The sequence below is a fragment of the Anomalospiza imberbis genome, chromosome 8, assembly GCF_031753505.1.
Source record: "Anomalospiza imberbis isolate Cuckoo-Finch-1a 21T00152 chromosome 8, ASM3175350v1, whole genome shotgun sequence".
Classification (NCBI taxonomy): Eukaryota; Metazoa; Chordata; class Aves; order Passeriformes; family Viduidae; genus Anomalospiza; species Anomalospiza imberbis.
Window position 1 is genome coordinate 1,396,736 of NC_089688.1, and position 26,581 is coordinate 1,423,316.

The 26,581-nt window shown below is 42.1% G+C and overlaps 1 protein-coding gene and 1 long non-coding RNA gene across 4 annotated transcripts; one reads left to right on the forward strand and one right to left on the reverse strand.

Moving 5' to 3' along the window:
- RUFY2 (RUN and FYVE domain containing 2) lies at positions 1–26,107 on the reverse strand. 3 transcript variants are annotated; one of them, XM_068196860.1, is made up of 18 exons: positions 25,988–26,107; positions 23,376–23,549; positions 22,766–22,883; positions 21,480–21,581; positions 20,258–20,381; positions 18,635–18,696; positions 18,033–18,098; positions 16,273–16,339; positions 14,965–15,066; positions 14,100–14,216; positions 13,373–13,540; positions 12,101–12,198; positions 8,165–8,284; positions 6,272–6,401; positions 5,599–5,693; positions 3,440–3,488; positions 2,455–2,532; positions 1–1,632 (listed from the first exon to the last, which is right to left on the reverse strand). In XM_068196860.1, the coding sequence occupies exons 1-18, from the start codon at positions 25,989–25,991 to the stop codon at positions 1,489–1,491; spliced, it is 1,818 nt and encodes a 605-aa protein (XP_068052961.1). In that variant the 5' UTR covers positions 25,992–26,107; the 3' UTR covers positions 1–1,488. The 3 variants fall into 3 exon arrangements, with proteins under 3 accessions (XP_068052961.1, XP_068052960.1, XP_068052962.1); XM_068196859.1 differs by having other exon boundaries at positions 16,273–16,342; XM_068196861.1 differs by lacking the exons at positions 1–1,632; positions 2,455–2,532; positions 3,440–3,488; ... (1 more) ...; positions 6,272–6,401; positions 8,165–8,284 and adding an exon at positions 10,933–11,230 and having other exon boundaries at positions 16,273–16,342.
- LOC137477712 (uncharacterized) lies at positions 20,018–23,677 on the forward strand. The gene is made up of 2 exons (XR_011001151.1): positions 20,018–20,151; positions 23,312–23,677. It is a non-coding gene; the product is annotated as an uncharacterized lncRNA (long non-coding RNA).
- Positions 26,108–26,581: the final 474 nt, after the last annotated feature.

A 26,581-nucleotide genomic window follows, 5' to 3' on the forward strand; every position in this document is an offset into this window, starting at 1 on the left:
TTTCAATTAAGTGACATTATTCTCAGATAACTTAAATTTATTTTTTTTCCAAAAGTTATTTACAGATTTACAAGTATTTGTGTGGTATTTTACAAAAAGTTACATCAGGTAATTTTAAAAACATTTTTCTTTACAAAAGCTACATGAGCAACTACACTGAGGTGTTAGAAAGAATAGCTGTGTTAGCTTTTAGGATATTCGCTAGATCCTCAGAGACAAAGCCAAGCTAAACAAAGTGCAAGGACAGCTAACAGCCCTGTTTGCAGCCTCCCTTTTGCTGCCAGCAGTGCTACTCCAAGCCCACGGCTGAAGGAACCGCAGGGCTGGTAACCCTGGAGTGTGGAGGGTCCAGGGCTGGAGCCCAGGCCAGGAGTGGCTGAAGGGAAGAGGGTGCAGTGCGGTGAGCTGGAAGTGAGGGCAGTTCACCAAAGGATATTATTTCTATTTGCCTACGGAAAGAACAAGGATCTTACGTTCCAGTTATCACCAGTGACAAGAGTGGGTAGACTCAGAAAAGCTCAAAAGTGCTCTGCAAAAAAACAAAGTTTAGGAACCAGCTCTGAAGGTTTGAGAAAGATGGTGACAAAATAAGGAAGAACCTCCCTGGCCAGCACAGAAAGGTTGTGATCCCCAGTATTTAATCCCAATCTCTCTAGGTGGTTTCTAGAGCTATGCAGTGACTACACGTACAAGCTTGAGAGCATGACTTGCATGAAAACGATGCAGAGACTTGTTCAAGGTTACAGACAATGTCAGAGAAGAGGTCTGTGCTGAACAGTTCTCTTTCAGTGGAAACACAGATATATCAAATTAATAGCTCATGTGAAAAAGTCATTCAGCACAGCACACCTTCCTTCAGCAAGCACCCTGAGGCACTGTTCCCTGGCTGAGCACAGCTCCCCTTACCCTGGACTGCACAGAACAGCTGCCAGGGCAATGTTCTGGGATGTGCCAAATCCTGCTAATGAAGGGAAGTAAACGAACACACGGTATTTGGCAACAACTTCTCACACCACTGCATTAATTGCCATCTTTTTTTCCAGTACAATTTAAAACCAGCTACTGCATGGTTTTGCTTCACAACAGCCTATCACAGGCACGGAATTAGGTTGGACTTGTGGCATATCAGCCTGTAAGAGTATCACCTTTCTCCAGATCATCTTAACAACTAAAATATTCATCCAAGACACGTTAACACTGAGTCTCCTGTATAAACTGCCCTGCTTCCTCCCAAAAAAGCTGCTGAGCCGCTTGGTAGACCAACATACCCATCTGGGTTTTTTCTCTTTAGATGTGCATTTTCTGCATTTGGGTCCATCTGTTGTCTTCATTTGTTTCAAGAGGAAGCAGAGAAGTAACTCGTCCATAGTACCTTGAAACTGCAACTCTACACTGCTTACCTGGAAGTCTAGACATACTGTTGCACATTCTTTAGTTGGTTGTGGTGGTTTGTACAGGATGAGCTAAACAGCAGAATTAATAAATATCTTATGGCACATTAGAAGAGCACCTCTGAATAAGTATTGCATGGCAGGAATCACAGACCCGGACAGGCTTTGGTGAAGAGGGCAGAGGCAGCTCATTGTCAGAACAGGCATTGCAGAAGATCTCCCCACAGTTCCTACAGTGATGCTAAATCATGGGCAGAACATTAAAAATTTAAATTTACAATGGAAATGTACTTGGTAATTCGGTACCAACAAACAACACACACACAGCAATCCAAAACATAATTCCTGACTCCTTCTTGGAGTCAGTCTGCAAAAGAGAATTGATCTACATCCCAAACTATGATGCAATCCTACACAAAATATGCTTGTCTAGGATTACACCACAGACAGACACATGATATATATATATATATATGCACACACACACACATATATATATATATATGCACTCAAGATTTCATTCAAACTCTGGATTAGGAATGTATTCTGCTACAGAAAAACACAGCATGAGCAATGATATCTGAAACAGTGGATGCCTCTGTCAGGTAGCTAATTGAGATTTAACATAAAAAGGTAAAGGTTTCCTGCACACGTTAATAAAGCATGGAAATTAATGTCACATTTTACTTTAAAATGACAATAAACTCATATTTTCTTACTCTAGTATATAAAAACTGCCACAAAAAAACTTCTACACATGTCAAATTCTAACAGTGCCAGAGCTGATAGGAGTTTGAGATAACAATTCCACAGAGTAGTTAAATAATTTTTAACCAAGTTGCTTTGTGGAATTTCACCATGACACTGTTTCTTTTGAAATTAGGGCCCAGCTGCATTTTATGTACCAAAGAACTAGAAAAATATCTCAAAAATAACTCTGCATTTACCTGATCATTGACATTTCATGCCACACCTAAAAGATAATTATTATTTACATCATACTTGTAATAATAATTACATAATACTTGTAAACACATTGGGAGAAATCTTGTTAAAGTTTTACCTTCCTTTTTGAAAGCGAAAATTCCTTTTCACACAGCTTGCAATGAGTGGCTTCTTTGTCCTTCAACCAAACCTGGCCCTGGAGAAAAAAATTATCATAATTATAGGTATCTGATGAAGTTAAACTTTGGGGTCCAGGGGACAAGACAAATCAAGAGCAGAACATTCACTGCCTGAATGCTCAGTGCCCTGGGACCAGTGTAATGTCACAAAGACACTCCAGAGCAGCACAGGACTGCTCCAAAACACTGCAAAACCTCGGGGGACAAGAGCAGAGGTGCAGAGAGAACATGCCTGAGGTGCTGAAGCTGGGCAGTGGCTCAGCTGGGAGAGCAGGAAGGCATGCAAGCCTCCAAATGAAGCCAACGTCCCTGCTCAGCACATGGGAACAGTCCTCAAGATGCAGAGAAGCAAAAAAAAAAAAAACCAGGACAGTGTCAAAAATTATCAATTTCCTTCTGTTTAAACCACTTAAGTCTGCTCAACCATTCCAGCCACTTTTACCTGGACTGCAGTAATGTGCCAGGTGGCACAGCAGATGATCAAACGTGTGCAAAGTCTCTGCTCTCAAGTGCTCCCTGCTGTCTTTAAGATAAAGTCCCAAACCAGCTTTGGTGCTACAAGTTCACTTATTTCCTAGGATGATCAAATATTTCTTGATCACCCAGAAGTACTATGCAGTTTAAGCTCAGCTGGCTTCACATTCTGTCCCAGATACACTCTGTACATGATAGAAGGGTGTGTACCACTCCAAGAAAAGGGCCAAAATGCACAGCAGTGCATCAAACAGGGAAAATCAAAAGCAAATGGATTTTTTCCAGGAGGTTACAGGGAGTCTGTGGCTCTCTCCCACTGGAGAAAATCATACAGTGAAATCATACACTCTTTCTGGTGTAGCTGCTGTTGGAGAGAAGTCTTCACATGCTTACAAAAGATTTCAAAAATAACAGTTTAAAAAAAGTTTATTTTCTCAAAATACTACTGACCTGCAATGCCTTGTTCGCTTCTTTTATATCTTCTATTTTCAGCTTTGATCTAAAGAATAAGATAATGCTACTTCAAACTTCTACATGGTCAGTTATGCTCTAACAACTTTAAAAGCTGGTTTAGGTACTTAAATTTTAAGCCAAGTCGTCTGAACAAGAGTACAAGACCACACTGTCATTTTGGAGGAAGCAGCCCACCCACAGCCATCCAGTGCCAACCCACTGAGAACTGGGTCACAGGAGACACACAGAGTTATTCTACATGGCACCAAAGGCCACTTAAATCACAGCAAGCTACTGAGAAGACAGAGCTCATCAGATAAACTTCAACACCACGTAACAGTAAGGAGGGTGCTGACTGCCAGGTGTCCCCTTCCATCCTCTGAGACTGGGCAGCTGCGCTGCTTCTGCCTGGGGTGGGGTTCACCTCCCTCCCAGGGGCTGCAGGGGCCGTGCTCTGGCTGTGTGCTGAGCACAGGCTGATAACACAGAGATGTTGCTGAGCACAGGCTGATAACACAGAGATGTTGCTGTTGTGGCTGAGCACAGGTTGATAACACAGAGATGTTGCTGTTGTGGCTGAGCACAGGTTGATAACACAGAGATGTTGCTGTTGTTGCTGAGCACAGGTTGATAACACAGAGATGTTGCTGTTGTTGCTGAGCACAGGCTGATAACACAGAGATGTTGCTGTTGTTGCAGAGCACAGGTTGATAACACAGAGATGTTGCTGTTGTGGCTGAGCACAGGTTGATAACACAGAGATGTTGCTGTTGTGTCAGAGCACAGGTTGATAACACAGAGATGTTGCTGTTGCTGCAGAGCACAGGTTGATAACACAGAGATGTTGCTGTTGTTGCTGAGCACAGGCTGATAACACAGAGATGTTGCTGTTGTTGCAGAGCACAGGTTGATAACACAGAGATGTTGCTGTTGTTGCTGAGCACAGGTTGATAACACAGAGATGTTGCTGTTGTTGCAGAGCACAGGTTGATAACACAGAGATGTTGCTGTTGTGGCTGAGCACAGGCTGACAACACAGAGATGTTGCTGTTGTTGCAGAGCACAGGTTGATAACACACAGATGTTGCTGTTGTGGCAGAGCACAGGTTGATAACACAGAGATGTTGCTGTTGTGGCAGAGCACAGGTTGATAACACAGAGATGTTGCTGTTGTTGCTGAGCACAGGTTGATAACACAGAGATGTTGCTGTTGTTGCAGAGCACAGGTTGATAACACAGAGATGTTGCTGTTGTTGCTGAGCACAGGTTGATAACACAGAGATGTTGCTGTTGTTGCTGAGCACAGGTTGATAACACAGAGATGTTGCTTTTGTTGCACACAGAGCCAAGGCCTTTGCTGCTCCCCGCAGGGCCAGGCTGGGGAAGAGCCTGGAGGTGATGGGAAGTGAGGGGACACAGCCAGGACAGAGAATAAAATGAATATCCCAAAGGATATTCCAGACCAAAGGCACCATGCTCAGTATATAAAGTGGGGGAAAGGAGGACATTTGGAGTGATGGAGTTTTGCCTTCTCAAGGCACCATTGCACGTGGTGGGCCCCTGCTCTCCTGGGGTGGTTGAACACCTGCCCAACCACAGGAAGCTGTGAATTAATTGCTTGTTTTGCTTTGCTTGCATGTGTGGCTTTTCTCTAGAAAACTGCCTTTATCTCAACCCTTAATGAGTTTTCCAGCTTCTGCTTTTCCAGCTCTCTCCCTGATCCCAGTGGTGGGGAAGTGAGTGAGCAGCTGTGTGGGGCTTGGTGTCTGGCTGGGGCTCACAAAGAGCAGCACTGCCCTGCTGCAGCCAGAGCTGTTACCTTCTCCTTGGGGCTCCTCTGGGAATGTCACAACTGGCAAACCAGGCAACTGTTCTCCTGCAGAACGAAGCCTAATGCCCTTCTAACCAGGATTTCCCGTTCACAGCACTGTCACTACCCAGGAGCTCACAGCCACCCCACCAGCCAAAAATAAAAATTAACAGGCCCAACGTAACTAGACACATTGACGTCTCATAACTGGTTAGTTATCAAAATAATACTAATATTGATTGTCATATACTCTCTAATATGCATTACCACTGTCCCACTATTTTCCTTCATTCAAGTGTATATGACAAAAATAATATGTATAAGTCATCATGAATAATAAAATTACTCGCTCAGCTTGGATGCCAGTTCTTGCAGAGCAGCTTCTTGGTCCTCACATATGCTTTTCAGTTGTTTGTTCTTCTCCTGAAGTTTAAGAAACTCCTTAAAACAAGACAAACAAAGTAAAATGAAACCGAATTATTCTCAAATTGTGCTTGCCCTGTTGCCTAGAAAGCTGCTCCCACTGAAGCTGATCTTGCTGAGAAAGCCAAGTGCATGAGTGATCCCTCACACTCCCTCCAAATCCAGCCTGAACAGCAACTGCTCAGGATTAAACTCTCTTAGACCCCAAGAGATGAAGAAACATTTCTGCTTCTGTACTCCAGGGAGAAAATAAACCTGACTGACTGGAGATAAAACCTGGAAAACAAACCTGATTGACTGGAGAGCCCAGGAGCACAGAGCGCCACAGGTCCAGCCTACAGTGAGGACAGAGCCCCCAACACGACTGAGAAGGGAAAACAAGGATTTCATTTCTCCTTATCCAAAGCACTGAGCTCTGATCTGTGGACTAAATGGGGAGGAAAAAGCCCATTTTTCCCTCATTCTATTTGTGAGAACACATTAATGTAATCTTTCCCATATATTTGCAAAAATTCTTTAAAAGACCATGTCTAAGTCCATAAACAACATTGCAGTTAATTTCTGAATTACTAGTCAAAATTTGCTGCAGAATTTACTTTCTTGAGGGTAACTATTTCTTGGGTCTCTGTTCTCAGATGAGATGCAGTTTCCTTTTCCTTCTGAAGATCATCCTCCAGGGTTTGCCGCCACTCCTTTTCTATCTTCAAATCTGTTTCCAGCTGAAGCCTAGAACAGGGAAAACAAAACAAAAATCACTGTGCACAACAGTATCACTTATGAAAACAAAACCGAGTTTACTTCTGGGTGCAATAGACTTCTACCATAACAAACCATTAACTTACATGTTTTCTAAAACAGAAATAATGCGTCAATATAATTATATTTTAGGTATCAGTGTAATAAACAAAGCACTGTCACTTCAAAAATGCTTTCAAAGTAAGTTTATTTAAAGGACCAGGAATATAGCATAATTTTGAAGAGATGATCTTTGAAAGAAATGAGTAAGAGAAGACTAACCACAAAATTCTGAAGTATTTTTAAAACATGCACAAGACAAAGCCCCTTAACTTTATACAGCTTCTTTCTAAAATAAACCAAACCAACCAGCCACTGTGTCATTGGTGATGCAGACAATCATTGCAGGTAACTCTGGTACCATAAAAGTTATTTAATTTTACATCCTTTGATGTGAATCTTCTATTTTAGACTAAGGTTTATGGCATTTTGAACAGAACTGAAAATAAAGGAGGAAGGACTTTAAATTACTATTTCTATTGAGCTTTCAACACAGCTGAGGTTCAGCATAAACAGGGATATAGGTTCTATTGGTTTAACTGAACTTCAGCTAAAGGAATTAGGGCTACTCTGATAGAAGACCCATTCTAGCTAGAATTTTACTATTGGTTTCATTAAAGACTTGGTGTTTAAAATGTTATGGGGGCAGAAGCACACTGCCCAACCTTCTAGATTTAAACTGTGTCAACTCAGGAAAAGAGGGGGAAAAAAATCTGAGAGTATTCATGCAAGGTCTTTTGATGGGAAACCTACATCCCCATTAATTTTCCTGTTTTAAAACCAGACCCACTTTTAAAGGAAAGACTTACATTTTGGGACACTACCTCAGCATCTGGCTGGAAAAGAAGTGAACATGACCTGGAGGTTTCAGAATTGCAGAATTCTAAGGCTGGGGTCTGAACTGTTCTTTTGCCCAAATCTGCAGAGGTGACTGTGGTAGTAAAGTGAACATTTGTCATGACAGTTGAACAAGTGGACTGAAATGCAGAGTTCTGAGAGAGGCAAGGGAGGGCTAATAACCGCATTGGAAATCATTAATTTTTAAGCCCCAATCTTTGTGCCAAAGATTTACTTAAATAACTGATGTTTTATCTTCCCAAAGAGAGAAAGTACTTCTCCTCAGAGGGAGCGTCTAACATTATGTACTGATTTAAATTAGTATTGAAGGATGTAACAGGAGAAAGACAGAGGGTTGCCTTTTAAATCGGCTTTTAACTTTTCTGACTCCACTGGATTTTCACTTTTTATTTTCTGTGCAGTGGTAGTTAAACCACTTCTACCTCATCCTTAAGCTGGATCAATCAAACTATTGTTGTGCCATTTCTGGTTAAGTTTATACTACTCCATACTCGTGGGTTTTGTTCAAAGTGTGCTTTACCACTACTCCACGACATATTTTCCCCCACTTAGGATAATTTCCTCCTGAACTAAGTTGACACTTTTAGCCAAGAAATAATGCCAGTTTTTCCCCTTCCTTTCAAGCTGTATGTCATTTTAGAGGCACCCAAAGCCAGCTTGGCTTCCTTGGAATGACATATTTTCTTCTGCCTTGCCAGTACCTGACACAAAGATCTTTAGTATTTACATTCTGTTCAAAACCATAACAACAAGCAGTCTGTTCTAGGACAGAGGACATATTGCAATGTAGAATGTTTACTGCCATGCATTTTTCCAAACAGGAAAAAAATACTCACAGCTGTTTCTCCTTCTGGGAGAATTCGTTCTGCAGGCTTTCAGATTTATTCACATATTCCTGTTTAAGTTTCTCATCCTCGGCCTCAGCCTCCATTTGGGCCTTCTCTGCTTGCTGCAATCTGGTGTAATTCAAATCAACTTTGGGTAAAACTGAAGCTAGAACTAGGGTGTAGAGGGTGAAGAAGACAAATAAAAGAAAAATGGGGAAATAGAAACATTTCTAAATAAAAACAAAGTTTGGGGGAAACTCACAAACTCAAACGAGAAATCCATACAATGCCTAGAGAACTTAGCTCCTGGGTTTGCATACAGTAAGAGAGTAATCACTGTAAGTAATAGTTGTTTTATTTTATGCTCATGAGTAACAGGTGCCAAAGCACGATACATGTTTTAGAATGGAAGCTTTTCTTTTTCCTTTAGCATACGTTCATGTGTTATTTCTGAAGCTTTTTTCCTTCCAAGTATATTCTGTAAAAGTACTTGGCTTGCACTAATCACCCATTTAGACAGGGCAGAGCATGTTCTGTGCAAAAGTAGCTCGAAACAATTGAGGCATAAGGTTGCATACAGAGCACTGCAATCAGACAGCAAAAGACTTGACTAGCCTAATACAACAAAATACACCCTGACAGGTCCCACTACATTTACAGAACTACCCCAGCTACATCATCATGAATTTAAATAGTCTGTATTAAAAATAATGCATTCTTACACTGGTGAAAATAGCTCCGTACTATAGACAAATCCAAATGATTAATCAAGAAATGAGGGATTGTTATTTGATTTAATCTGTTCTTTCTGAGCTCCAGGTTTGTTCAGCTGACACTCCCCTTAGAATGCATTAGCTCACTGTGGTACCTCTGTGGTGGGTGTACTGTAACAAAAGTAAATGTACTAAAAGGGGACTTGTGCTATAGCATGGTTACACTGAGAATAGTCTGGAGAATACAGGAGCCTGTAAAATCACAGGGAATGTCCCCACCTGCTGCTCTGTGCTCTGTAAAACTGTCTCAAGGGCCTCTCAGGTAAGTGGTGGGAGAAATCAGTGAGATGGTTGACTTCTCACCTCCCAGCAGCTCCCTGAGCACAGAGTAACTCCCAGCTCCCAGTGTCAGCTAAAAAGAAGATGTGTCAGCAAAATGTCTGCATTTGTGCTTCTGCTGATGAAGTTGCACCAGAGGGAGTTTCCAAAAGCTGCTGGTAAACAAGTGAACAAGGCTGGAATTAAAACACCTCATCAAGAGTGCACTATCTCACTCAACTACCCTAGGGGCCTGAAGAATGCTCCCAGTCACATCTGCAATGGCCGTGCACAGAGGCCAAGCCATGGGAAGGAGAATATTGGGAACAAGCAGGTCCCTCCCCAGTGCAGAAGCTGACTGAAGCTACACAAGACACCAACACCAAAAGCACGTTAAACCCTTCCCTAAATCACAAAATCAGCTGCAGAGGGAGAGCAAGGCAGAAAGGGAGCTAGCTGGCTACCCAAAAGCTGCAGCATCATCCCCAGCCCAGCACCTGGGCTGGCTGCACTGCTGAGATTCAGGCAGATGCTGAGCTGGCTGCAGTTTGCAGCTGGATTTGGCATTCAGATGATTCTGTGGCAGACACTTGTTTGCACAGATGACAGTCGGGTAGAGAAGGCTCCCATTTCTGCCATGGTCTTCCTGTTGCTCTGTTCAGTATTTCTGCTTTGGATTTTCTTTGAAGATGGAAGATAGATATTTTTTAGTAGCCAGCTCGTGTTAAAGGCTCTTTCTGCCTCCAAACCAAGGAATAAGCTAGTGCATACAAGCTATTCCAAGGAATAAGCTAGTACATAACCATGCAGTAGAAATCCTTTCTGTATTACTGCATCCTGTCCCCACTTTTTTTTTCAAACACATCCCCTTCTGCTGCAAAACTCTAAGATCATTTTCCCAGTCATCATCCACTACAGACTTCAGAGCAAACATCAGGGAGTGTAATTAAGGGCAGTCAGCATCTGAACTCTTCTTCCTGCAGTGCAGGCAAGCAGCAGCTCACAGCAGGAACGGGAGCTGTAAAGGCTGCCTAATGATGGGTGGAGGGAGGGAAAAGGGTTTGGGCAGAACCACAGGTGCTGATCTCAGTGCAGACACAGCCAGGCAGATCCTCAGCTGACAAACGGGTTAGGCGGGTTCAGGATCTGGGTCCCAACTTAATCCTACTCACTGCTCCACCTCCCGGGGCAGCTGTGCTAGGCAGGAGCCCCAGCTCCCAGCTTGAGAATTTGCTGCAGCACTCTGTCTCTGCCTGGAGACCCTCAGGAATCAGGCTCCAAACACATTTGCACTCCACGAGGACGTTTTAGCCCAGGACATCAGGGAGGTGGAACTTTGGCTGTTGGCTGCCCAGAGGCTGGCATCCCTCCCCTGCACACACACAGCGCAGATGCTGGCACCACCCTCTTTTCTTACAGCCATCCCTCTCCCTCCAGCTCCTGCCACTGCTCAAGAAAACACTGCTACCACAGAACCCAACAGAGAGCGTGCTTTTGGGATAAATACAGCCTAAAAGTGAAAGGAATAAGCAGGGGAGAGGGGAAGTTTTAGCCAGAAGGGCTACTTTTTAAATCTCTTAGTACCAAAGAACCGGAAAAATCACTAATTAGAAACAAGTATCATAAAAATGTACAGTCAAAGTAAAGATATCCAAGATATCTAACCTCTTAAAATAAAATTTGACAAAGAAGTGATTCAATAGCATTAGAAAACTAGCTTACATTTGCTTAATAATAGTGCAGTAATTTACTTTTTTTTTTTTTAGGAGGGGTAAAGTGAGATCGGAGGTGATGTTCTTTCAGAAAACAAAACAGAACCCAGCTACGATCAGTGACAGTGCAGGATTTCTAATACCACTTTCAAGTTTGAATTGGATAATTCTGAAGTCCTATTTTATCAGCAATTATTTCAACACAAGAGATCTGGAGGAGCCCTCAGAATGATATATCCTTGACAAGTTTATACTGGTGCTGAGCCTCATTGCTGGCACATTTGACGAATGACATTGCAATAGTCCTAGTTTGAGTTAACAGATCTTTGTCACTTCATGAATGCAGTGGACAAAAATCAAAGACAGATGAAGGTAGCGAAACAGTAAAAACAAAAATTGGGATAAAAGGATAAAAAGAAAAAGAAAAAAGAGGAAAAAAGGATGTCAATAAAAGAATATTCATGTCACTAATTTTTTAAATACATAAGCATGTTTTTCATAATCAGATTTAAATGAAAAAAAAGACATGTCAAACACCAACATGACAGGGCTTATGGATATGTTATATTTTACAATTAGAAAGATCAATGTTGCATATAAGGCCACTAAATTAAAACATGTGAATCACATCTTAGTGTTATGTAGTACATGCAGTCTAACCATAATGGAAATTTATATTCTGGAATTTTAGTCTTTCACTTTTCAACCTTTCAGTGTGAAAACTCATTAAGTCATTGAAAATAACGGCACTTCCAAAGCAATGGACAACAATTATAACAGCTTCAGCGAACAACCTGTGATCTTTGAAGGCATTAATGTTTATATTAAGCATATGCTTAAGTATAAGCGAGATTAATGCTTCCGTTTCTACTGCATTTCATTCAAGTGGGGAAAAAAAGCAGGCAATAAAGAATCAGAATTTTGAAACAACTGAAAGAATGACTTTTGATATCAGCATAAAAACCTAGGACCAGAAGAAAGATGGCAGAGGAAGAAAACTGAAAGATTAAGTTTGTATTTAAAGTGAGTGTGTTTGTCAAACAGAAAAAAAACCAGTCCAACAGCAAAGCACTAATTAGAAGCTCCAGGAAGGTTTGGTTTAAATGTTCTAGTTGAAAATTACATCAATGGCAACTGTGGGAATGCAGTAAGATGTAAAGGAGTGGAGTTGTGAATAAAGAGAAACAAAGATGGGGCTGTACCTTTGTTCTAGTTGTTTCATAGTTGCATTAATTTGATTGGTCTTATCCTCTAATCGACTAATTATTTCATTCTTTTCTTTCATAGCATCTTCAGAAACCTGTGTTACAAAAGAGGTTAAAACTGAAATTGGTATAATTACACCATTACCTTGTGGGGGCTTTTTCTTCAGTATCTAAAGGGGCAAATGGTAAGAACAGCTTCAAGTTTTGATTCTCTTTAAGGATTGCCTTCTAAAAACCCTTGAGGAGAGTCTGTAAAATCTTATGCCTAGAAAATTTGTAGTTTTATACTTTGCAAGTGTAGAGGTTATTTAATATTTAGTAAGTATAAATGTTCCCCTTTGGTTTCCTTCCTTAGTTAATCACTTTAGAATTCAACTTAAATTCACTGACCAAGTAGCCCATTAGAACCTTACCAGTGAAGAGAAAGAGCTTAGTCCAGAAAATCACCAAGGTTCTCCTACAAATCAACCTCCTCCAGATCCTAACACTGGAGAACAATCCCTTACTTTTCTCTCCAGCTCTATTTATATTTCTCATCCTCTGGTCCAGTTTCTTCACATTTGCAGATGTTAAAAGTAGAATCCCTTGTCCATTACTTCAATTATCTCTCCGCAGTATCTGATTTTTTTTCCCCTCATTCTGCCACAGATTTGACTGGGTTCTTGTGCTGGTTTTCATTATTTATTCCCTAAATCAAATTCATGTTTTACATAAATAATTCGCTGGTATTTATTAATTTGTTAACTGCATTTGGGGTCCCTGAGATCCATATTCTCAAAAAAAAACCCGTATTTCATTGTTAAGATATTTTCTTAATTTGTTAACAGATTTAAAAATAAACCTGAAATCGTAATTATCTTTTTCCAATTAACATATTCTTGTCTTCCTTTCTCTACTTTGGAAGGTCGGGGCTTCTCTTCAACTCCTCATTACGTGCCTACATTCTTCTGGTTTTTTAATACAATGCAGGCCAAAAAATGTCCTTGTTACAGTACACTATTACTCTCTCTATTTCACATAGGATATTATTAGGCCATGATCTTATCCTCATGCTCTTCTCTTCCCTAAAGCCAGTAAGTGACTGCCTTAAAAACTCCTTTGTATGAAACCATGTTTACATAGGAAATGTTCCAAAATGCCAAGCTGACCTAGGAAGAACAAGGAAACCGAAACTCCAGGGAACAGCAGCATCCAGCTGACCAGAATGGTAATAATGCACTTCTCTCTCTGTGCTCCTTTCAGCAGTTTAACAGCAGACTGTCCCTTTACCTGCAGCTTTTGGTACATTTCCACGTTAATTGCTTTAACTTCATCAAGCTGCTGCCGCAGGCCAATGAGGGTGTCCTGCTTCTCATGGATATCCTTCTCCAGCAGCTTCATGGCAAGCTCTATCTCATGTTTCATGCTAACTTGAACCACTAGCTCATTCTCCATCTCCTATAAAACACAACACAGTGCAACACAAAGGATTTAAATAATTATGGGATTATTTATTTCTGGTTTGAAACTCTAACAGAGCTGCAGCACAACCTATTCTACCACTTCAGAAATTCTGCCCCTCTTTACCTTTGCAAATTATCCATAAATGTGACACACATATACTAACTGGGCAATGGGGTTTTTTAATGCTGGGAGAAGACGACTCGCATGATAAGAAATTACCCTGCCAGTGTTGTACAGAGTTGCCTAAGTATTAATTACAAAAATAGAACGGAAGTATTCGTATTTTCACAGGAAAGATTTAGCATAGATAGAGAGCATACAGTATTGCTAGAAGCTTACCTAAAAATTTATCCAATAAAAATGTGCTTGTTTTGTTACTGTTCTTCAGCAACATTGCTACAGAAATATTGATGTTCTGTAAAAACTCCCTTTTTGTTACAGGCAGTTAGAGAAAAGGCCACAGAAGTCTATGAAAGGCAGCAGCTAAACCCAGGAGAAGCAGCAGTGCTCACACAGTGAGCGCTGTGCAGGGGGCAGTGCCAGGAGCACTCACCTGCCGCAGCTGTGCCTCCTCCCGGAGCTGCCTGCGCGCCTCGGTGTACATCTCATCCAAGCCCTGCCTCGAGTGCTTGTACGTCTGCAGCTCTGCCTCCACGTCCACCTTGGCTGCCTGCAAAGACACAGAGGTTCTGCCTTTCTTCTTCGTAAGTTCTGCAGCTTAATGGAATAAACTTAATGTAGGCACACAGCTGGAGGCAACTGGGAGCGGGGCTGCGGCCGAGCCTCATCCCCAGTGGATCCAGCTGTGAAAAGCCCGCAGCAGCATTGACAGCAACGAGCCCTGGAGTGCCCAGGTGTGCTGAGCAACCACACAGGGAACAGAGGGCACACGGGTGCACTGCATGAACACCAGGGTATAAAAGGGCGGGCCAAAGAACAAGAAGGGCGGATGCTTGCAGCCTTCTGAGATTGTATGGTGATACTCTGTGCATCGTGGCCCTCTCAACTGTAACTTGTGCTGTGACAATTTAACACGTGTGGGGAATAAGAAGAAAGCCTTACAAACACATCCTCCAAGCACAGGAAAAACGTGGAAAGAGCTGTTTCTGCTCTGTGGCCATTGGCTTGATAATGACAACTGAGTAAAACCAGCAAGACATCTATACTGCAGTACTGTCCTCCTTTGGTGTCACTTGAATACACTACCCATGCATATGGTTGTAAAACAATCCAGGGTCCTACAATTTAAATTTACTTATGCCATTTAGAAAGCTCCGCAGATTTAGTAAGCCCTTTCCCTCATAAAAGTTGTTTCAGATTTGGACAAGTTAAGCTTACTTGAAGTTGAGATGTACAAACTTTTGAATAAAAAATAACCACGTTATGTTACAATATTAAAAGTGGTAAAACTAACATACCTCTAGATGATGCTGTGTTTTCATTAAAATCAGAGTATTTTCACTCCTTAATTGATGGTTTTCTTCCTGAAGCTTAATTATATTGTTTTTTGCTATTGCTAACTGAAAAGGAACAAAAAAGAAGAAAAGCACTGTGACCACTTTTGAGAGTAGAAATAAAGGAAAAATGTTCTGATGAATGCAAGACCAAGACATTCTCTGCTCTATACTCCCTGACTGCTGAACAGAGGATTAGCTGTTTTTAAAGAAAGCATGAAGCTCCTGGTTTTAATAATGAGCCACTTTCATTACACAGCAGCAGCACGTTCAGGATACTTCACTGTTTCATGTCTGGTGAAGAACATGCTTTCTTTTCATTGCTCCATTATGACTTAAAGATACATTATGATTTAAAGACCCTCAATTCTCTTTCCTAGTCCTCAACTTTTTCTTTCCACTTGGCTTCAAGTTCATCCAGTTTTCATTTACTTTTTTGGGCATCTTAATCTATCATCTGGATCAGCTTACATAAGAAAGCTTCCCCCATATGAACAACATATTTACAAAAGATGACACATTATAACTGGGCCCTACAGTATACAGCTTAATGTCAGAATTATAAACCAAAGGGTCAAAATAGGTGGACAGCTGGGCTGAAGGCTTGTAAAGGAACCAGACTACTCTGAGAATTAACACTCAGAAAAGATGTTCTCACTCTGCCTGGATACATTACTCCCAGAGTGAGCTAGCTGTTCCTTCAGCAGCTGAATTTACAGTTTTCAGTTTTCCCCTTCAATAACTAAAAAATGTGCGCTCTCTCTTACAAAGCTAAAAATATTGGAAACTGGTCAAGCATCAAATATAACCAGAAATATAGGCTATAAACACAAACCCAGAACCAGACATGTCTGAAAGCTGAGTATAAGTATCCAGTAAACAAGCAAGAAAGAATCCTTTGGCTAAAGCTGAGAACTGGAACAGAAATTGCTTGGTGAACCACTTTATGTCTCTTTGTAGCAACTGGTGTCAGAAATTCTAGACCAGTCATCTGCACAAATCAGACTGACAGCTGGCATTGAGAAAGGATTCTCTTCTCATTTTGTCCAAAGTTGGAAATTGCAATGTTCTACAGAATTGATGTACTGATGCTAGAGGCTACCTGACAACCTGACTTCAAATCCCTGCAGCTGCTGCCCCTCTTTAAGCCAAAATAAAGGTATCTGAATATATTATACAGAGGTTCCATAGCTTAAAATAATGTAAGTATATTTAGAAAACCAGTCTTTCAGAGAAAGCAATATGCTACACATTACTAAAACAAAAAAGTACCTCTTCAATCAATTTAGTGTTTGATTTCTCCAGTGAGTCAACTCTTGCATGTAGACTGCTAACTGTGCTACTGAAATGGAAAAAGAAACAACAGTATTCAGAATTACATCAAAACTGATTCAACCAAGCTCAAAAGCTTTAATGCAAGGTACAGTGATTAAAGGTTAAGAGCTGTGAGGTCTGCTCCCATTATTGGAAGTTTTCCTAAATATAAGAAAATCACTCTCCTTTGTTGAACATTTATATGCTTCTTTCCAATCCCCAGTGTCACCCCTGTCACTTAAACTCCTGCTTGGCTAGAACTTCCCGTGCACTCTCCCCTTCCTTTATCCTCACAACCATATTGCATCCGAAAGAGAAATGAGCTCCCCCTATAGAACAAAACCATTCTCCAGATTCTCTTTCTCCAAAATACATTTCTTTTATAAAGTCATTTGTTTCTCTGTAGTTTTTGAGATTTGTCCTCTTTCTTGATGCTTCTTGACTTCATTTAGGAATCTCACCAGAGTTTTATTGCCTTTTATTACTCTGTTGCTTTTTATAGTATCAAACTACATCCAGGCCTTTTCCATAACCTGATTGTCTGTTTCTGCAGGAAGCACCTTTTCTCAGGCTGCACTTCACACACAGGGAAACAGAGAACCTATTCTGTAACACCATTTACTTTTTCACATATTTCTCTGTGGTGTCCTCAGAAGATGCCAGTTCATCAGTAACAGCAGGGCAAAGAGATGAATGCATTTTAGGATGTCTAAACACAAACAGCTGAACTGAAATAAAATAGGAGAGTTGCTGAATCACTGATCTGACAGGAAATTCTATGGCATAAACCAGAGCACAAGAACACACCACTGCTCTTAATTGTGATAGCTCCTTTCTCCTCCTTGACTTTCATTTTGCTCATATTTGATGTGCTCAGCTTTTCTGTGCTGTTGAAGGTTTCTGCTCAGTGACACCATTTCAAAGCAGAATATCCTTGCTCCAACAGGAGCCTTAGAGTAACCAACGATCCAGATTATCAGCATTAAGAATTTAAAAAGATGATTACATTTCAAAAAGTATCTAGATCAGCTGTGCTACAGATTCTACAGAAGTTCTTTCTGGCTTTGTTGTTTGGTTTGGTTTGCTGGGGTTTTTTAGCCCTTCAGACTGTTTACTTTTGCACAATACTCTTCAGGGAATTTAAATCACTGTTCTTCTATTTGCATAGTAACAAACACAGTGGGGTGGACTAGGTTAGCTCCATCCAGCAAAGCAAGAGGAAAATGCTGCTTTCCTGAAAATTGTTTCAACAGGAACCTCAGCCTATCACATATAAGTAGCTTCTAGCAAGCAGTGAGCTTATTCAGTTTCAGTCCTAGCCATTAAAGCCACAAACTAAAATATTCTGCAAGGCAAAGAAATAAAAACATATGGATTCACCAGAACACTCAAAACCACTTTTGGCAAACTGTTAAAAGGAACATAGATAGAATCCAGACCAAGCTTTTGATTCCTGTGATGTTACGAATCACGAGGACTCTTACAACTCTGGCCTGTTGGTTTTGTGTTTCTTTGAAGAATAAAGGTTTTGACTGTCCAAAAGCATGAAAATTGACACTGAGCTCTCCAGGAGAGTGTCTTTTCCTACTTCACTAAATCTTCAGTCTAAACATGGAAAATTGGCAGCTTTTTCTCTGAAGTTCTCTCACAAAGCTGTGGTACAAAAGGCATTTACCTGTTAGCCTGGCCTGACACCCATACTTCAAAGTAATACTTACTTCAGTTGCCTGTTTAGTTCCTCAACATAATTCTTTTGGTCCAATATTGCAGCAATCTGTACATTTCTAAAGCAAGCACAAAATAAAATTAACAAAATTATGTACTAAACTATGGACTGAAAATATACATGTTTACCATATGCAAATGTCCATCTCAACTGAGTTTTCAAAAAGAAAGGAAGCAACTTCACCTCATACTCATGAAGGTAACAACACACATTATATCAGTGAGACACAAAAAAATCCAATGCTTTCACTGCAAACAATTTCTCTACATGAAACATAACAGTCTGAGAAGGATAAGGATGTTTATTTACTCTGCCATAACTCTGGTTCTTTGAAACTCTGACTAAATCCCAAGCTGAGGGCTTAAAGGTGTGCAGGTTCCTTTTCAATGCCACCTGGCAAGCCTCCCCTGCTTGGAGGCAGGAGGTGAGGCTGCTGAGGTTTGCTTCAGACTGCAAATATTCCTCCAGCTAACTAATAACACAGGATCAGAACATTTCATTTTTAGGGAACCTGACTTATTTCTAAAAGAATAGATCCCAGCCAAGAAATCATTTGTTAACATAGGAAAGAGGAGGTATTTTGTGAGGACATACCTTTCTTTACCCCCAATGTCATCATCACTCTTCAAATACACAGAGAAATCGATCACCCCAACCTAGGGGAAAGCGAAGGTACAGTTTCATATCATACAAAGAAGTGCTGCTGATATTTACAGCCTTGTATTTATGCAATCACTAAAACCTCAGTTACAGCACTTTTAAGGTTCATCCAGTTCCAGCCAGAAGCTGAAAAACCTGAACTGTAACACTTTAAACACAATTTTACTAAGTTTAATATGTACTTGGATTATACAAGTACTCGCCTGTCAGGACCCTGTTTGTTCTTTCCATGTCTTTTCTAAAAAGTCTCTTCACAAAAAACTTTTTAAAAACATTTCTTTCTGATTAAAGCTTAATACCATCTCTAATAAATAAGGTAAAATGTTCTATCTATAAAAGTTACTTTATTTCAATTCACTACTGCTGCATAAACACATTTCACCACTGAGTAGCATTTTTTCAACATACCAAAACTATGCTCCTGGCTGTGACTTCCATCAAGGTTCAGAAGTTTGCCTTTCTGCTCAATAAAACCTGCTGCTTCTACCTTCTCTGAGAAGGTGCCTTCTTTATACTACTCTTCACAAACAGAATTATTCTGGATATTTTACACACGTCAAATTGGGACACACTGCAACCAGAATCCCCGCTGCCACTATTACCTCCTCAAATTGAATTTTCTCTCTCATGCAGCAAGGCCACCGAGTGATAACAGAGGTGTAGCTAGATTTTGTGGTCTATAATACACATATTTAATTCTCAATACTAAGAGCAAGTTGATAAGTTTTCTGTAATTACAGGCCTGTCGATGTTATATCTTCTTTTACACAAGATCAGTGCCTGAAACTAGCACTACACAGTAACTAGAACAAACAACTGAGGACAAGTTAGCCATGGAATTCAAAAGCACACACACAATTAGCTGTAACTTCTCTTTCCCAGAGGAGCTGTTTTTTCATCAAATATACGAATACAGTAATAGCCACTTAAGCTACTATGATTTTTTTTCCACAAAGAAGATGAAAAAAACCAATCAGGGCTGAACACAGTCTACATTTATTTACAAATACCTGTGCATCTGCCTTTAAGCAGAATCTGTTAATATTTTCTTGGAAGAGATCAGGGTTAAAAGTCAAAGCCCATTCAAAGCAGGAAGAATTCCAAGTCTTGCTTTGCAGAATCAAAGTAGCCACCCTCTTATGAGGTCATAAGAGAGTGTTTGTTTCAAGTCCCTGTATCACTCCTGTGATGTTCCAGAACAGCAATTAATAAACGAAGCAGGGTACACTGATCATGGAACTATACTTGTCCCACAGAAGAAAAGGATGGGTCACACAAGTCAGAAAGAACTCTGCCTTGCTACAGCTGCTCCCATTTGAGGGCAAAGCACAAAACTGGACCCTTGCACTCTGACCATTATCTCCATTCAAAGCTCACCCCGCTGATAGTGAGGTTAAGGCAACAGCCCCACAGACCCAGGAGCTGGATCATCACAGCCTGAACAGTCTCAGGTAGGATTTCTAACAAGTCACCACTCCAAAGTAACAAAATCCACAAACAAAAGCAGAGAAAACTCTCATGGATTGCATGCACATTCCTTTACCTGCATGCACTTACTTGTGAATCCAGGTCTTCTCCCTTCACACACAGGTTGGCATCGATCACATTCAGCCCAACTAACAGCCCAACAATCACTGCTCCTTCCTCCTCCATCATGAGCGCGTGATACTCATAAAACTCACTGTGTGAAGGAGATAATTGCATCTTACTGGTACATTCATTCTATATGCATCCAATAAATTAATCATAAGTGACATACACATCTGAATTTTCTCTTATTGTAGCCTTACTACAGCATCTGTAAAGATGAACTGGCCCTGCCCATACTTTTACCTCATAAATATTTAAAAATTCAAAGTGCGTGGTTTGTCTCAGAGGCTATTAAAAACAAGGATGCTGCCTTAGGCTCCAGATGGCTGGTATGCCGTGGGGAGGATGACAAGATTTACTTTGACTTTAAAAGAAAACAAAAAAACAAAAAAAACAAAAAAAAAAAAAAAAAAAAAAAAAAAAAAAAAAAAAACAAAAAACCAGAAAAGGCTCTTCCCTACACCTGCTATTAGCCAGTTTTGAATAGGATACTGCAACAAATGGACACTTGGCCACACTGATTCAGACAACTCTTAAGTTGTTAAGAAACACTGCAAGCAATGCAAAGGAAGAATAGCAAGAGAATTACCTTTTGTGAAAAAAATGCATGGAATTTAGTGAATATATGCTTGAAATTCAAGGATCCAAGGAAGAGACCAAATGGATAAAAGAGAAACATAAAGGGCTGAAATGTTAAAAAGGTTTTTAAAATATTGTCATAGTTTTGCACCAAAACCACTACAAATACTTCAGTGAACAAGAGAATATCAGCACTTTCTTCTCCTTACACTTTTAAAATAAAATTTTAGAATCTATGTAACAAACTGTCTTTTCACTGGAAAAGTCCTTAGCTGCTGAGCACCAACATCATCATCCTGACATACCAGTGTTATCTAGGCACAAAGTCAGTCTCAAATATAAGCATTCTTTTTCATTTGTGCTTTAATGACTCCACTGGACAGGAGAAGTTATACCAGAAGAGAGCAGTGCCAGTGCTAGCACTGTGAAAGCAAAGTTCCAAGCAAGAGTCCTCCTTCCAATGGCAGCTCAGTGGAAACCACACACATGGTAGGGGTGAAGTCACCTCCTCCCCAGTGCTTATACTGCACAGCAGGGGATTGCAGGATTATTTTTCAGGAGACTAAACCTCTAAAAATAAATTGTAAACAAAACCCAGTGAGTTGTTTACCTGAGGAGGTCTCTCTGAATGATTAAACAGCGAAGATAATCAGCCATTTTCTTCTGCATCAGCGCCAAGCGCAGCCAGGCCCGGGCACGGCCCAGCGGAGTCCTGAAACAAAGGCCATGAGGACAAACAGCCCCAAATTAACAACATATTGATTAAATCACGCTCTTTAACACCTTATCGGTCTACTGGTGGAGCAATTGGTGTCTCTGAAGGGGTATTTTAAACTACTAGTTGAGCATCACCATGTGGAAAGCCATAATGTTTAGGCTTTGACTCCAAGCTTTGGGACAACAAAGATTTTCAACTACTCAGCTGAGCTTGGGAACAGACCCTGGAAAAATAGGAGTACAGACTGCACAAGAGCCTGAAAATCTTGAAAGTCCTGTTTTCTGTTGAAGTAAACAGTTTGCAACAGTTAAGACTCCTTTCTGCAATTTGTTTGTTAAGAGTTCAGGGGAATTGCAAGAAAATGCCCATCACAAGCCACCACGGCAGCTTCCCTTCCCAATCCTACTCTCTGGCTCTGCCCAACCCTTACTCAATCCTACCTTTAATTGGGTACAAATTCAGTACTATCTTAGGAAGACAATGCCAAAAAAAGATGAAGACCTGTGTAACTGGCAAACACTAATATCCAGCAAATTACACCTGGACCTTTGGACCTTCCCCTTCTAATGCTTGCATACTTACAAGTGGTAAGCACATCAATGAAAAAGAAAAACCCCTCACAAGCTGTGTTAGGATAGCAAGAGAGTAACACACCTGGCAAAGGTTATTACTTCCTCTGGCCTGCCACAAGAGTAAATAATCATTTACATGCCTGTGTGCTCTAGATAAGCTATAAATTAGAACCCTTGCGCTGCACTATACCAGTCAGTGCAACCAAGCCCTTTTGGAACTTCATGGATGGCCAACTATAAAGCTAAATACAAAAGCAGAGTGCACCGGAATGGGAAGAGAATGAATTTACAGCTGAGTAGGACTGTGCAGGCAAGAATCTCAAAAGCTGCCTAACTCTTTCCTCTTTGGTACGTCACCTGGTGGTTTGATACAGCCGTTGCAGACTGCACTCACCAATGTCTGCGGCAACTCCAGACTGCAGAGCGACGGAAACACAACCTGCTCCTTTTTGCACTCTTATCCACCTCCCACTCACCTGTGCTCTCCCCCAACATCAGGTGCTAGCTGTTCCAAGGCTTGATTAATGCCAAATGAAATCATGAGCCCCCTGCAGATTCTCAATCAGGTTCTTTATTTTCCTGCTGCATTTTAACAAAACTACTTACTTAAGGCCGGGCAAATCTCTGACACTTGCTGCTATTTCCTCAGCTTCTGGATATAATTTCTCCACAAGTTCCAGAGGACCCCAGATGGTTTTATTGTAACTTAGAAAGGATTTTCTTACTATGAAAAGAAAAATCAAGTAACTGAATTAATTTAAATCACTGCAGTAGCTTCCTTCATAATATCTGGTGTGTGAAAGGGTTAACTGCTGAGTCCAGAGTTCCAGATAACTCTTAAATGAGACACTGGTCAGCTCACCGGTATCCAAAGCCAACTTCCAAATTGCTTTGCTGTGAATTTTAAATTGATATGCTAGAAAAAAATAAATATAAAAGGGATGTCTAGCTAAAAAATATACACTACATACATACATGCAGTTGGTAAACCCTGGATCACTTACAGCAAATGCTGTACAAAAGGACAAGTTAGTAAATGTGGGAATATATGTGGTGAAGAATTAATAATTAAACTACTCATTATAAAAAGTGACCATTTACTTTTTTTTCCAATTCTTTATGCAACATTACACCTTTTTTATCTACTTCCAGAAAGAAAGGAAGAAAAAATGGCATGTTTGGGATGAGAAAAATGCAGCTAGACCAATTTCCACACCTTTCAGGCCATGCTTCAGGCAGTGCTCCATGACAACAAAGAACTGCTGCAAAGGTGGGTAGTCAGAATCCAGAGTGCGCCCAAAGCTCAAGGCTGATTCAATGAGTCCTTTGATACTCAGTTTAGCCATGTTTAATAAATTTGCTCTTTCTACAGCTGTAGGGTCCTTTACAGCTAAGACAACAGAGAAAAAAATGTTATGGTTCAAGATTTAGGAGCGACACAAAGAAATAAAGTGCTTCACGTCCACCTTGTCAGAAGGAAAACTTACCTTAACCTTATAAACTCAACAAATTCAGTAGGTGCTATAAACCACCATGCCATAGAAAAGCATCCAATCCAAAACACATTCCTAGTGTTTCAACGGGTGAATGAAAACCCCAGGCTGGGAATGTCAGCTCTTAGGCACCATGATGTCCCAGCAGGTCTCGGAAGCAGCCAAGTCACTGCGATTAACACAGCACCTCTGCTGCATGGCTGCAACCACTGCTCCTCCCACAGTATTAAACAGCCTTCCTGTTAATTTATGGATTTACCTGGTCTATTACAGCCTACCTGCAGAAGCAGACATCACACTTCTTATATGTAATCACTTTCCACTCTAGCTTTAATTGCACAGTGACACAAAAACTTCCTTCTCAGGCTGTTCGGAGTCACTGCCACTAAACCAGGAGCATTTTCTGGAAAATACTACACACTGAAGATTCAGTTTCTCACCTAGCCACAAAGTATTTTCTACACAGAAAATCTTAAGAATTAAAGGTTTTGCTTTAGCTTGAAGTTTTTGATAAACATTACGAAGTACATACTGCAAAAATACATTTGAGGATTAAATCTCGTCAGTAAAAAATCCATAGCTTTTTACAATCATCTTAGTCTGACAAAGTTCCTGTTCTTAGAAATCCTGCTACTGAGAACAGAGTGCTCAGGAAATTCTTACGCTTATTTTCATTTATAATGAAGCAATTCAAACATTCAGGCCAGATCCTATTTTCTAAGAAACAAAACAAGCCCCTGTTTATTCACTATCATCAAAGTAACCTGGAAAGAAACACAGGAGTTGATGATTTGCCGCTTAATTAAATCCAACAAGTGACGTGAAAAAAACAAGCTTTTTTTTAAGACATTGAGACACAGATGTCAAAATAACTAAAGACCTGTGTCTGAGGAAAAAAAATGTGAGCCTGTTCCTTTGCAAATCTGAGTATTGGTATCTGATAAAGGCTGTATCTGTCTGCACGTCAGGAAGCACAAAGGACCCAAATCATCACAACAGATGGGCATTTTCTCAGTTCCTCAACAGCAGTGAAATGACTTGTCTCATTTCCTGCAGACTTCAGGTATTTAGGGATTGGATATTAGAATCCCTGAAAACTACTTCCTAATATTCTGTTTCCCTAGTTGCCTGCTAAATACCCAACTACCACGAAACATAACCTATCTCTGCTTTCTAGGAAAAATAATGACTGAGATTATGTACTTGCAACATTCTTAAAAACTGCTTTTATAGTTTCCCCAGAACTTCAACAGAAAACCCCAGGAAACACTAGAAACAATAAGATAATGAGAGACAGGGCTCTGGCAAAACTGTACCGAGTTAGCAGCCACGGCTCAGTGCTTTGTCCCTTCCTTCCTTCCTGCTCAGCTGCTGGGGACTGACCCGCTCCACCAGGGCAGCACCAGCACAGCATCCCCGGGGCAGGTGGAGGCTGGCAGCGACAGCAGCCTTTCTGCACACAGCCTTTTTCATTAGCTGTGCTTCTGACAGTATCAAACACAAGTGCTGGGGGAGGAAACGCCTTGCCCAATGCAGACTTCAGGTGGGTAGCTCTGCCACGCTACATACCCTATCTCCCCAAAGGCATCCTGAAAATTCCTTTGCCAGGTGACCTCATTCTGACTTCTGGAGCTGATCCTCCCCAGGACAGACTTCTGTGTCTGCTGTCCGTTTAATTATCAGCCCCCGCTTGTTCTTTTGAGGCCAAACACATTTCGGCTCTGTTTTAAACTGGGATCTACCTGCATGTTTTTCTTCACCCGCTTCTTAAAAAAAATAAATGGCGAACCATATTTTTTTTTAATTTAAAATCAAGATTAGAATTTAACGTCGCGTGTGAAATCCTAAATCCCAGCTGCCGCTCGGGTACCGTATGGGGCATTACAGAGAGGAGAACAAGGGGTACTACAGAGAGCAGAACAAGGGATACTACAGAGAGCAGAGCAAGCTCTGCAGGGCTCTCCTCCCCGAAGCAGCAGCAGCCCCCGACAGGGCTGTTCGCAGGCAACAGCAGCGAACAGCATGGCCAGCATCACCGGCTCCGAGCGCCGAGCCTCGGCCCGTGAGGCGACAGCGCTCCGAGCCGGACGAGCAGCCGAGCGCAGCCGCTCGGGCCGGGGGCTGCGGGCTCCGTCCCTGCGGCAGCGCCGGCCTCTCCCCGGCGCAGCCCTCCCGGCCCCGGGGCACCGCCCGCGCTGCGGGCCCCACGGCGCCCGGCTCCCGCCGGGGACGCTCCCCGCCCGCAGCCTCGGCCCGAGCCCGGCCCGCACTCCCCGCGGCCCCCGCCCGGCCCGGCCCGGCCCCGCTCCGCTCCCGGCGCCGCAGCCCCGCTCACCCATGGCTGGAGAGGAGGAGCCGCCGCCGCGGCCGCTCCCTGAGGGCCCGCGGCTCCTCCCGCCCTCAGCCCGCGCCGCGCGGCGCCCCCGGCGGCGGGAGGCCCCGGGCCTGCCGCGATAGCCCCTCCGCCCCGGGCACGGCCCCGGGCCTGTCGCGATAGCCCCTCCGCCCCGGGCACGGCCCCGGGCCTGCCGCGATAGCCCCTCCGCCCCGGGCACGGCCCCGGGCCTGTCGCGATAGCCCCTCCGCCCCGGGCACGGCCCCGGGCCTGTCGCGATAGCCCCTCCGCCCCGGGCACGGCCCCGGGCCTGCCGCGATAGCCCCTCCGCCCCGGGCACGGCCCCGGGCCTGTCGCGATAGCCCCTCCGCCCCCCCGGCCCCAGCTGCCCGCCCGGAGAGCGGCATCGGCCACGGGGACGGGCAAGAACGCCAGGGCAGCCGTGGGCACAGAAGCCTCGGACAGGAGCTGAGCACCATCAGGCAGCACAAACTCCAGGCTGCTCTACCCTTCGCTTGTGACATAAAGCTTCAATCCCGAGCCTTTATTCCAAATAACGATTCTGTAGCATTGGATAACATGTATCAGAATAAA

Excerpts from the sequence above, each read along its gene's own strand:
- RUFY2 (XM_068196859.1), bottom strand. Across the intron at positions 13,541-14,099 it reads AGGAGGCACAGCTGCGGCAG|GAGATGGAGAATGAGCTAGT; the intron begins GTGAGTGCTCCT and ends TGTGTTTTATAG. Across the intron at positions 3,489-5,598 it reads CTGGCATCCAAGCTGAGCGA|ATCAAAGCTGAAAATAGAAG; the intron begins GTAATTTTATTA and ends CTTATTCTTTAG.